The sequence below is a fragment of the Fukomys damarensis genome, unplaced genomic scaffold, assembly GCF_012274545.1.
Source record: "Fukomys damarensis isolate Sample0158 unplaced genomic scaffold, DMR_v1.0_HiC HiC_scaffold_30, whole genome shotgun sequence".
NCBI lineage: Eukaryota > Metazoa > Chordata > Mammalia > Rodentia > Bathyergidae > Fukomys > Fukomys damarensis.
The window spans coordinates 8,987,864-9,000,680 of record NW_022900942.1 but is presented as its reverse complement, the minus strand read 5'-3'; the positions used below and the strand labels follow the sequence as shown (position 1 = coordinate 9,000,680).

The 12,817-nt window shown below is 41.7% G+C and overlaps 1 protein-coding gene across 1 annotated transcript in view; it reads left to right on the top strand.

The window, feature by feature from the left end:
* The window catches only part of Znf236 (zinc finger protein 236), a gene marked incomplete at its 5' end in the record, with an annotated part of 117,689 nt that extends 106,794 nt beyond the window's left edge, over positions 1-10,895 (top strand). The window contains 3 exons of the mRNA XM_033757385.1: positions 935-1,064; positions 6,708-6,884; positions 8,526-10,895. Of these exons, the coding sequence (XP_033613276.1) occupies positions 935-1,064; positions 6,708-6,884; positions 8,526-8,647 (429 nt within the window). The remainder of the gene's footprint in view (positions 1-934; positions 1,065-6,707; positions 6,885-8,525) is intronic.
* Between the last annotated feature and the right edge of the window lie 1,922 nt (positions 10,896-12,817).

Sequence of the window (12,817 nt, the reverse complement as noted above, 5' to 3'; positions counted from 1 at the left end):
ACAGCAACAACAAAGGTTGAACAGGGAAGGGTAAGTTCCAGTTGTTTACAGATAGGCACGCTGCAGGGGTGTTGTGGTTTCTGTACTAGCTTAAAGCACCTCCTCTTGAGGCTAGTTTCTGTCTGTGCTGTGGAGGAAACTCCCTGACCTCTGGAGTTGAGTTTTCTACCTCCCTCTTGTGTATGACAAATCTCACAGGCTCTGCTGGGAATGGAGCTACAACATGGGGCTCACAGTGGAAGTACTCCACAGAGGTTCTCTTCCCTCTGAGCTCTGCTTTAAGGGAAGAGCATAACCTAAAGACTACTCTACCAGGATAATTAGTTACCTTATAAAACATGGGAAAATAACAATGGGTATGCTCAGAAGCCTGCAGCATGGCAGCTATCAGATCCCTGAGAAAAAACTGCAGTCACACAAATGCAGGGTTCCTGACAAACCAGTAATCACAGAACACCTACAGTGCAGAATTATATTGTGGCTGCAGAAGATTGGCAATTCCTTATGAACCAGTAGTCCTTTAATTGGAAGAACCTACCTGAGCAGGTGTTTTGATGATGGTCTGCAGACCTCTGCAGAGCTACCTGTGGGCCATGACTTCCAGGTGGATTTATGTGTAAAGAGGAAAAGCAGAGTGGCTTCAGGGACTCTCTTATTGGACTCATGGTCTGTGGTCTCCTTTAGCCTGTACCACAGCCTAAAGAGGAGAAGTTGTTGCCTTTTTGAAATTATATTAGGTAAGAGCCTGGGTCTCCTTAACAGCCTGTACTGCTCCTGGATTCTCATCTTTGAAAGCATAGTCAGAGATGAGCCTTTGTGTTGACCCTGGCCACTGATGTGGGTATTCAGGGCGATTTGTTTTTCCTTTGCTGTTTTAAACCCCTGACGTTCTGTTATGCTCTAATATGCACTTGGTTTCTGTGTGTTCTACTAGGAGCACATGCTGACACACCAAGCCGGCCCTTCCTTAAGCTCTCAGAAGCCAAGAGTGTTCAAATGTGACACTTGCGAAAAGGCATTTGCCAAACCAAGCCAGCTGGAGCGACACAGCCGTATTCACACAGGTAATAAGATGTGATGTGCTTTTATTTTACTGCTCTTTGAAGTGGACTTCACTGATGGCAGTATAGGAGTCAACATGTAAATAGAATGTATTATTTTCAAAGCAAGGTCTTTAAGTTCCATTTTCCCCTAATCTTTGTTTTGGTAATATTGGGGATTAAACCTAGTTCTTCATATTGAGCTATACTGTGCTTTTTATTTTTTATTTTGACAAGGTCTGAGTTGCTAAGTTGAAACAGGAGGCTTCCCTAATTTTGGATCAATTTATTATCTGCTTTTTCAAGTAGAGACTTTGCTATTTGCATTATGACCAGGGGGAATCAAAGTATTAGGAGACCACTCCCCAGTGCCCCAGGCCTGCCTGCTCTTCTCTTTCTCTACTGTTGACAGACTTGTCTTCTCTTCTGCTCTCATCACTGCCTACATCTGTTCAGGCTTTTTGCCCCAAAGGAAAAAACAACACAGCAAATAAACAAGCCTTCCTGAGTCTTGGCCCATTTCTCTGCTCTGCTTCAATACTTGTCTCATCTGTGTTCTTACTTGTACCAAGAGCTGTGCATTGCCCTGTCTCTCTGCCTCCCCGTCTATGTTCAGCCAGACTGAGAAAATGTGTGAGGTAAATCTGAGCATATCATCCCCTTGAGCCTTTGGGGAACTCCGTGTCCTCCTGTACCCCATAGGCCATCCTGAGCCACAGCTCTTCCCTCCCAGAGTTCTTTACATACCCTCTCCTGGGTTCCTACCTTTTAAGGCAACATAGTCTTTGCCTGCAGTTGACCTCTCAGCCCTTCTCCCTGAGTCTTTTTACAGTTCAGCTTCAGGGTCAGCCTGCAGAGCTCTCTCCTTTTGTCCCAAGCCTGCAACACAGCACCCTCCTGTGTAGCCTCTCCTGACCTGCAGACTCAGAGTATGTGGGGTCTAGGGGCCTGTTCTAGGCTGTGGCCTTGACTATTGGGTTCAGATCCTGGCACCCACCAGGTGACAGTGTACTTTCTGAAAGAAAAACAAATACCCATGTTGGCCTTGACTATTGGGTTCAGATCCTGGCACCCACCAGGTGACAGTGTACTTTCTGAAAGAAAATTATGTAATTTCATAATGCATTTATTAAAAAACAAAGATAAACTATCCTTTGTCTTTAAAATTAAGCATGCATTGTTAGTTATCGTGTATGTTAGAAACATGAAGATGAATAGTACAATAAATGCCTTTATAAACCAGAATGAAGATCTAGGGAAATGAATTGTGACCTTCAGCCTTACGCAGAGATTGGAAGCTCAATGTAGAATAAGAATATCAGTATTTACCGTCAATCTCAGGGCCTGTTTGTGTTCTTCGTTAAATATTTCTGTAATATGTCTAACACTTAGTGGTCTAATGATATGTGTCTCTGGCTTTAATGTGACTCCATTCTAGTTTCTTAAGTATTCACTGCTAATGAAACTGTGGGCCATTACATATTTAAATATTTCCATTTGGTATTTTAAATTTATTTTATTTCTATTTGAGTTTTTCTATTTTTTTTGTAATTAAGATGTTATGCTAATAGCATCTGACATATCTCTATAGTTATATGGATCATAAACCTGATGTTAAAGTTTGAGCAATATTTTAAAAGATGTTTTGATATGAAAAACTCCACTTGATAGCTTGCTTTTAATTAGTGAATATCTAACACCATCTAATATTTCATGGTGATAAGCAGTTTTTCATGTTCTCATTTTGGGGAGAAGTATTAGCTAGGGACTGTCTTCCTCTGTGAGGTCATTCAGCCCTCCTTCGTGCACACATGGCCCTGAGGGCATGGAAATGTGGCAACCAGCTTATGAGCCAACCCCTAGTGCTGTCACTTTTGTGAAGCTCTGCTCTTGCTCTCTTGCTCTCTTGCTCCCAAGCACTCAGACCAGCATCCTGGGCTGGAAGTGGACTTCTCCTCTATAGCCTCTCGCCTCTTTTGCTTATCTAACAGACTGCCTAACCTCAGAGTGATCTGGAAATATTTTATAACTATGTTTTACATCATAATAAATTGGCTGATATATTAAAAGATGCAAGGGGTAGGAGTAGGATTAGTGTTCTCTTGTTCCGTAAAAGATTCACCTGCTTGAAGCAGCCTCCTCGGCTGTGTCACAGCATTCAGGTCAGCTGTGCAGGTGGGCCTTACCTGGGTCTCCTCAGGATCTTACAGGCTAGAGGTAGCCTTGGCCCTTTACATGGATGCTCTGGAGAGGACTCCACTTCCAGGCTCATCTAGGGTGTTAGGAGAACCCTCTATGATTGTGGACTGCTCCCAGCCAGAGATGTTACTTTTAAGGGCTGTGCAATTATATAATGTAAGAACCACCTTACACAATTACCCTGACCCAGGGGGCAACAAGGATTAAAAACAAAAGAGACAAAGAATTTAGAAGAGACCAGGGGATTTTTGCCTCTAGTGGAGAAAGAGCCCTGATCTGACAGTGCTCCTTACTTCGATTAGATTCACACAAAGAAGCAAGCAAGCGTGTGGTCCAGGGTTCAGGGATAGTTATCATGTTCTCATAATTTATAGACTGCACCTGAATGTGTATTTTCTTTAATCAGACTTCAACTGTAGTAGATTCTGTCCTTGAAACTGGCTGGTGCTGGCATGCTAGCACACAGCCCTAGATGGGGGGATGGCTTTCTATCTCCTTCCCTGTGTCTCAAGGAGAGTTCAACCCAGGCCTTGGTCTTTTTGCCTAGTTTGCCACAATATAGGCACCCCTGCTGATCTTGCTTCTTACTCTGAGGCAACTGATTAATGATCTTATATCATCTCCCTTTGTAGCTAGTACAGTCAGAGGCATGAAATTCTTGCATTTACAATCCTTAGGACCACAGAAGGCTTGGGCCATCTTTAGGTGTCTGCACACCTTGGTACGCTAAGGTAAAACCTCATTTGCATGACCACTGAAGAGAAGGAAAATCACACTCAGTGCCACATTATCAGAGCTGTGAGACACAGAGCAGGGCCCTTCTGGGCGCAGTGTGAGACCCTTGTGCGCCATGGACAGGAGTGGCCTGATGTAAGCAGAAGGCTATCCTGTAGAACAAACCGGGTAAACTTTCTAGGCAAAGAACGAGACACTGTGCTACCCGAGGGGGCTGAAAGGTAGGTGAGTGAGTGGGGGAGCAGGTTCCCCAAGAAGGCAGGACTCTTGAGACCCTTCTAGGCCTCTCAAGATCCAATGTCTGCTGTGTGTGGTGACATTCACCTGCAGCTTCCAGCAGGCACCAGACTGGGCAGCTCTTCCTTCCATTGTTCAATATATGTGTTACCTCGGCCTCTGTTCCTGAGGAGCAGCAGTCACTGGCCCCAAGCAGGCAGAGCCCAGCCCACCCACCCTCCTCACCTACCCACAGGGGTCCCCGGAGTATGATGAAGCCTGACCCAAGGCAGACTGCTAAGCCCTCCCCAGTTGAGCCAGCTGAGGCCTCTTTTGCCTGGACACTGCCTCCCTGTCACTGTTCCTGTCACCAGCTCCATCACACCAGGCTCTGCTCCCAGCCCCCAGCTCTCATGCACGACATGGCCTCCTGCCCACCATGCTGTTCATCCATGTGGCAAACTCCTTCCCATTCTGCAAAGCCCAGTTCCAAGGACCCACAGGTGCTGCTGTAATCACTGCCCAATGCTGGGCTTGCTGGGAAGTCACAGCTGCTCCCCCTCCTCATCGCACTACCAGGCTAGCCCTGGTTGGGAGAAGAGCAGCTCATTTTCTCTGACTTCCCACCAATAACCTTGGGGACAACAGAATGTTCATCCACAACCAGCTGTGGAAGTGGATTCAACAGCAGTCAGAAAGAAAGAACCCAGTTACAACGGCGAATACCTGTACTCCCAGCTATTTGGGAGGCTGAGGCAGGAGATCAAAAGTTGGAGCCCAGTCTCAGCAACTTAGTGAGTTAGCAAGAGCCTGTCTCTAAATGAAAACTAAAAAAGGCTGGCAATGTAACTCAGTGTGAAGACCCTGGGTTCAATCCTTAGTACTGAAGAGGAGAAAAACACCAGCAACAACAAACAAACAATGAAGATCAGAAGTAAGGAAAATCTGAGAAACTGTTCAGATAAGAGGGGCTCAGATCTGATGATGAAATGTGAACAGTGTTCTGGATAAGACCCTGCATGGTCCTGGGGACTGGGGTGTACTGGGGGACAGCACCTGCCTAGCAGGTATAAGACCCTGGGTTCCACCCCAGTACAAAAACAGAGCAAAAGTCTGTTAAGCCAAGTGAGGCAGCCTGCATCTATAGTACCTGCTACTCAGGAAGCTGAGGCAGGAGGATCATCTGAGCCCAGGAGTTTGAAGTCAGCCTGGGAAACAAAGTAAGAGCTTATCTCAAAAACAAAAATAAAAAATTTTAAAAATCTATTTTAAAAAAAGAACAGGCCAGGCATGGTGGTGCATGCCTGTAATCCCAGTATTCAGGAGGTTGAGGCAGGAGGAAGCCAGCCTGGGATACATATAGTGAGTTTAAATCCAGCTTGGACTACATAGCAAGACTCTGTCCCAAAAAGCAAAGCAAATAATAATAATAATAATATATAAAATAAAAAAGATCAAAAGCACCTCTTCCAGGGAGCCTTCCTGGCTCCCGCTGAAACAGCAAAGGGGATGAGTCTTCAGCCCTGTCTACCTGCCGAAGCCTTGATGATGAATGTGCTGTTCCAGGAGACTCAGGCCAAGGTTCGGAGTGGTTGTTCTCACTCATTGGCCTCTAATTCTCAAATGGTTCAGGAGAATCAAACCAGACAATTGCTGAGCCTGAGTGAAGGGTGTGTGGAAATTCACTGGACTACCCTTTCCATTCTGCTATAGGTTTTTAACTTATCAAAATAAAAAGCTGAGTTGGGGAAAAAATAACCAAGATCCTAATGATGAATATAACTATTATATACCTAAAATGTACCAATGAACTTAATGGAAAAATAAATAGATAAATAAAAAGCTGAGAGAAAATGAAAAAAAAATCTGTTACCTTCAAAGCAATTAAATACCACTTTTAAAAAGTATAGTATAAGTTACAATTTTTTTTTTTTTTTGAGACAGAGTCTCACTATGTAGTTGAGACTGACCTGGAACTCACTATGTAGTCCAGGCTGGTCTCGAACTCACAGCGATCCTCCTGCCTCAGCCTCCCAAGTGCTGGGATTACAGGCATGCGCCACCATGCCTGGCTCATAAGTTACACTTTTAATTAAATGGATTTGATAGTCTCATGCCCTTTGTTTTTGTTACTGTATGAAATGTGTTAGAAACATTTTTGTTTAAACCATAGATGTTCTATTTTCATTTCTAGCTGCTTCTGTGCCTCTCAGTAACTTTTTTTTTTTTTTTGGTACTGGGGATTGAACTTGAGGCCATGTGCTTGTGAGGCAGGTGGCAGAACCACTGAGCTAAATCCCCGGCCTTCAGTAACTTTTTATTAAAATTTTATTTTGTGTCTCAGCACGGAGTGGCTTTGCCAGAATCCTGTTAATTATCAGTCTGAGTAACAGCAGCAGGAAGAAAATCACTGTGCTCTTCCTAAGAATCCCACACTTCTTCTGAATGAACATTTTTCACATGTGCTGTCAAATATGGTCTTATGAGTGACATTAATGTGTTGCTTTTCTTGTATAGGGGAGCGGCCGTTCCACTGCACACTCTGTGAAAAAGCCTTTAATCAGAAGAGTGCGCTGCAGGTACACATGAAGAAGCACACAGGGGAGAGGCCCTACAAGTGTGACTACTGTGTCATGGGCTTCACACAGAAGAGCAACATGAAGCTGCACATGAAACGAGCGCACAGCTTTGTGGGTAAGAGGCCCTACTCTTAGGTGGCCTAGGACACTCCCAGTGTCTCATATGTTGTTTCCTTCAGTTCAAATAGCAGTTACTCATTGTATGTATGTGGCACAGCTTTGGTTCATGGGGAGAAAAAAGCCTGGTTTGGAGATGCCCTGAGTGGTGTAGCCAGGGGCAGAGTAGGCCTGGAAACCCATGTATTTGTTAATTTAGTATGAGTATGGTTCTATACCACCTAATGACATTTCAGTCAATGAGTGGCAGTGTGTATGACAGTGGTCTAATAAGATCATATCTCCTGGTGCATCTTAGCTGTCTTAGCTCATGTAAGCACTCTGGCCATGATCCTGCAATGATAAAATTACTTAGATATGTCCTACTCTTTGAGGTGCAACTACATGTACATTGCCTCTCACACACGTGCACAAACAGAATTTGCGGATATTAAGTTTCTGATTTATTTTGACAAGGTGACAGGAATAGATTGGAAGTAAGGTGCCACTCAGAACCTCGGCAAACACAATGTCTTGAGTAGCTTCTCACCAGAGCTTTCTGCAGCAAGCAGTACATTCCTAGGTAACCCAGGCAGCATTTCCACATCTGTCGTCACACATCCTGTAGTCTCTTTCCTAGCAGGGTGCACGTCATGAGGTCATGAGCTGTTTTAGTGCCCAGGGGTCAGGGTCAGCCTGGTATCTGCATGAAAGCAGGTAGGAACTGCACAGGGCTGGCCTGGCATCTGCATAGCAACAGGGAGAATCTGCAGAGCTTGGGGCCAGTCTAGCACCTGCGTGGGGTGGGGGGACATGCAGACTCTAGGCAAGTACTCTAGCCTATGTTCTGTCTCCTCAGTGCAGGCAAATATGGACCTCTGTTTCTCTTTATGATGTATTAACATTGATGTCACTGAAGCAGAGATGTCAGGGTGTGACCTGCTATATGTCTCCCTTGTGTTCCTCTTTGTTTCTTACTCTAGTAGTAGTATCTTTATTAAACAAAGGAATGATAGTAAGTAACATAGACCAGGCTGTCCTGGTAGCAGGAGCCATGTGAAGAAGGAGTGTGAAGTATAATATTACAGTAGATAGAGCCGCTTCCATGATCTGTGAGTTTCATAAGTTTATGTTTAGTTGTTTTAAGATGGTTTGCTCTGTGAATGAAGTTAGGTCTTTATCTATCCAGTGGAGAGCTAGAACACTTTATATTGTGGGGAGTTTTTGAGGAAGGAAAGGATCATTTTTCTCTTTATCGTGTATACTGTAGGGCAGTAGTGGCAAACCTATGGCATGTATGCTGCAGCAGGCTGTTTGTATCATTGAAAGCTCTGACAGTTTTGCCATCACTGCTGTAGGGCTTCCTATTTTCTTTTCTATTAGGAAAGTCATAGGTGTTGTTGCTCATCGATTCCATATTTACATAGCCTTTATAGGCTTGGGTGCCTGTACCAAGCACTCTGCACACACATCACAGTGATTGTTACTGACAAAAATAACTTTTTTTTTTTTTTTTTTTTTTTTTTTTTTTTAACCCTAGGATGGAAAGTAGACCAAGTGAGAGGTTTCTTGTCTGTTTTTCCTGGGTAGTTTTACTTAAATGTGAATCCTGTCCTATTACTAAAGGTCTGAGGCTTGCTTTCTCTTTGCCACCTTGCAGGAACCTTGCAAGCAGCCACTGTTTCCCAGGAGCAGGATGGAGAGGAGCTGCGGACACTGCACCTGGAGGAGGTGGTGCAGGAGGCTGCTGGGGAATGGCAGACCCTCACCAATGTGTTCTGAGGCCACGAGACCTCCTGCAAGTGCTTCTAGAGCAATGTTGGCGAAGAACAAGCGCTCACAATTTCTGTTTTAAAGCTTCAAGTGTTAAAAATGTACCACAAATAGTTTTTTAGCTATAAAATTATCTAAAGAATCATTGTCTTTCAGAGACTTATAGGAAAAAAAAACTGGGAAAAATGTAATCGCCTTGTTCTCATTTGTCTAAAAATCACTGAACTCAGGTACTACAAGTCAGTTTCATCTTCTCCATGGCCAGTGTATCTAGTTAAAAAGAAATTAACTGGATCTTACTATTATTGTAGTGTGATTTCTTTGTATTAGCAAAGACAAAAGTTAACATGAACAAAATATGTAAGATATTCCCTCATGCTTTCTGTTATAAGAAGCATTGCTTACAAAACAAACATAAGATAGGTGCATGAAGTTCACAAGAGAATGTCATAAACACACAGGGAAGTTTTTCCACTTTTTACTCTGTGCATTTTGAAAATTAGTAGCAATTGACTCTTTTTAGCCTACCCTAAATTAATATAAGTAATACCTTGAGAGATGGCTGGACCAGTTCTCTCTTTATGAGAAATCTAATCCCTAGTTAGAATGCAGTACCTGGGGTTCCAGCAGGGGGAATTGAGGAAACCCGACCCCTAAGTGAGGACCAGCTGTCTGCACAGGATGGTGACACACTTGCTGCATGAGTCTGCTCAGTCATGTGAGTCAGATCCCCGCAGAAGCACAAGCCATACACTGCAAAGAGAAAATGGCAGAACCATCTCCTGGGAACAAATGCTGTCCCTGTCCACCTCAGTTTACTTGTAGTTTAAAGTTACGAACCTATAACAACCCTATGATTTCCTCTTCATGTATAAAGAGATGTGTTTTTTATTTCAGGGAATTGTTTAGTGTCATCAGTGGTGCCACATTAGATATGTCCCAAACCAAATCTCACCTGTGCTGGGGCAGAGTGCACACATCATTCCTGCAGCATTCCAAAGATGGAAGGTTCTCTACTTCATGTTAATTTTCCTTTGAAATTATTTATATGTTCTATATATAAATACAGATGTACATAGACAAATATATGGGCCTCTGTGTGGCTGAACAGTATATTTTGTAAATAGAAACACTAGTCCCCATCGCAGAGAACGCATCCAAGGCTCACTTACCGACGAGCACTTCAGATCGGTATTGTGTTCATTTTATTAATAAATGGGTATCTTTTTCACTGTAACATAGAGCTGGGTTTTATTTTTTTTTTCTGAAAAATAACTGCCTTTATTTTCTCTCTTTACCTCCTTGGTTTCAGAAGAGAGTAGTTTTATTATAAATATTGTATGGACTTTGTATATTAAAAGAGAAGCTCATTTCCGATTCCTAAAGAAAGAGACATTTCACTGTTATTTTGAAAGGTCATCTTTTGATTTTGTTGTTGTTTACTTTTGGCATTTGTATATAAGTAACATTGGCGGTGACATGAAAACTTCTGTTTTGTGAAAATATTTAAGTCAGAAAACTGTTAAATAATATTACCTTCTTTTTCCAAACTACTTTGTGTATTGTATATTTTTTTAAGAAAAGAAAAGCCTTATTTGACTTCTTGTGATATTGGACTTATTATAAATCCTGACACTCCCTGAATGTCAGTGTGTTCACCTGGCTGTGGTAGTATTTTCAGAATAATTGTAATTGTGCAAGAGTTTTAAAGGCTCTGCTTTTAATGCACTTTTTCTTTTATAGTTTTGTATTAAAATATTTTAGAAATGTTAATTTTAGTGAACAAATATCCACAAAGTTGAAATTACTGGAATTTTAAATTTCTGTTCTTGCTGGGTTATTTATTTTGCTTTTAGCATTAAATGTCATCTCAGGACATCTCTAAAAAGGGGTGTTAAATTCTTAATTGTATAGAGAACATAGTTTAGTGACTGTACTTGTTAATTGTTGTTTAAGTAAGGCCTTAACAGATGAACCTGAAGCCTACTTTTATTTTGCGTAAAGAAAAAAAATTATCAACAATCCATTTGTGTCTTTTCTCAGTTTATTAGCAGGCAAACACAAGACACTTGTGTATTAATTGAATTTACTTCCTAGTCATAAAAGCTGCTTCTTGCACAAACATTCCTTGGAAATATAAGATGTTTGGAAAGACATCATTTCACTTGAATATTTGTGGTTTACAAGATTGAACTTTGTACTTTACTAGTTGATTAAAAAGTTGTTTTAGGAAAGAAATTTCTAGCCTCATGAGTAACCAGGGTTTTGAGGGTAGAGAGTTGTATTTTTAGATTCAATAATATATATATATATATATATATATATTGACATTAGAAATAATGGGGGGTTCTTTTTCTTTGAAATATTTAAGATAAAATACTTCGGCATGTGAATTAATTTCAAGTTTAGATATTTATAACAGAGAAGAAATTTAATGACATTTTCCTTTTCCTCTGTGAATTCTAGACAATGAAAATTCACTCATGTAATGTCTTTCTGTGGGCTTTGCTAATATTCAGGATTGGCTCCTTACAGCAAGTCCTGTGCATTAGTATGGCCCTGTACAAGTGCCACCCCCATTCCTAGTTGTTCTCAGCAACCATCACATTGAGGATTTTGTTTCTCTTTGAAAGTTCTTTAACCCAAGTTCATGATAAAGGAACTCTTTAGTACTTCAGTAAACTGAAAGCAGAAATTACCTTTCCAAAGATGCTAAATGTGAAACTAAAGACATATCCAGAGGAATCTAGTGTGGGCAAAATATATGGAAGAATACTAGATTAAAATAGAAACGTGGTTGGGCATGGTAGCATGCTACTGTAATCCGAGCATTTAAGAGGCTGAGGCAGAAGGATCATGTGAATTTGAGATCAGCCTAGACTACATAGTGAGACCGTGTCTCAAAAATCCAAAAATAAAAAATAAAATGAAATAGAAACATGCTTTCAAAGACATAAACTCAAATGCTTCCCCAGGCCCACTGAGCTTTGCTTGAGCCCCTTTCTGTACCAGAGGTGCTAAGACACATGTAAATTTTGGAAGATATCTTATGTAAAAGAACAATCCTTGGGTGGCAAGTGCTGCCTGCAGCTGCTGGGCTGCTCATCAGAAACCAATCTTCTGCCACAATGCTGCTGCGGGCCCTCGAAACTGTACTAGCCAGTTGTTTCCACTGTGGGCAGCACTTGCTAGGGAATGTGGCTCTACTATATCCTGTGCTCCTTCCTCCATTGTCATTTCTAAAGAAATGTTGAGTTTTTAAATTACAGTTGAGTGTAGTGATGCATGCCTGTGATCCCAGCATTCTGGGAGGCTGAGGGTCAAGGACTGCAAGTTTGAACCTAGCATGGGCAACTTAGTGACTCAGTGAGACCCAGTCTCAAAAATCGAACAAGGGCTGGAGATACACCTCAGATCAAAGGCCCTGAATTCTATTCCCAGTACTGCAAAAACAACAACAAAAAATAAAACCCAAAAGACTGGCTTATGTTCTGCTCTGAACTCTGATGTGTGTTTGTGTGTGAGATGTGTCAGTGCAAGTACAGATGTTAAAGAGTAGATTTCCATTCTACCTGTGTGGATGTCCCTCTTTCAAGAAAGATAGCTCATCACAATTCACCTTTTCAAATTAAAGTACCATCACAGAGACTTGTATAACGTTTTATAAGGAAATATACAAAATATATAGAACTGCTTTCTGGTTCCCATTTCTAGGAATATGTTATGCCTGCTTCTTTAATTTTGTCTTTCCTGAAGCTTATTTCATAGTCTGTACTCTGCCCCCCTACCAAAAGAATTAATCCAAGAGTTGATCATTAGTGTCATCATTTCTTAAGCCCGTTGCATTGTGAAATTGGCAGAGAGATTATGCAACCATACTTCTGAATCTAGAGTTCTCTTTTTACACTGAATTTGTATTCCTATAATGTAGATGCTTTGGAATTTTTAGAATGAAATTTCAAAAGAGCCTACATATACATAATCTAATGTAATTTCTTGTATTTGTTTTGGGCCCCTGTATCTCTACCTTATACTACCTTGAAATCTGGTTGCATATGGTTTGTTGTCTCAAAATTGAAGCAACAATTCTTTTAAGGTCAGAAGCCCTACACATCCCTGACAGTGACATTTCGTGTCTTGGTAGGGCCCATGGGCCATGGCTTGGTTCCAGTCATTGTG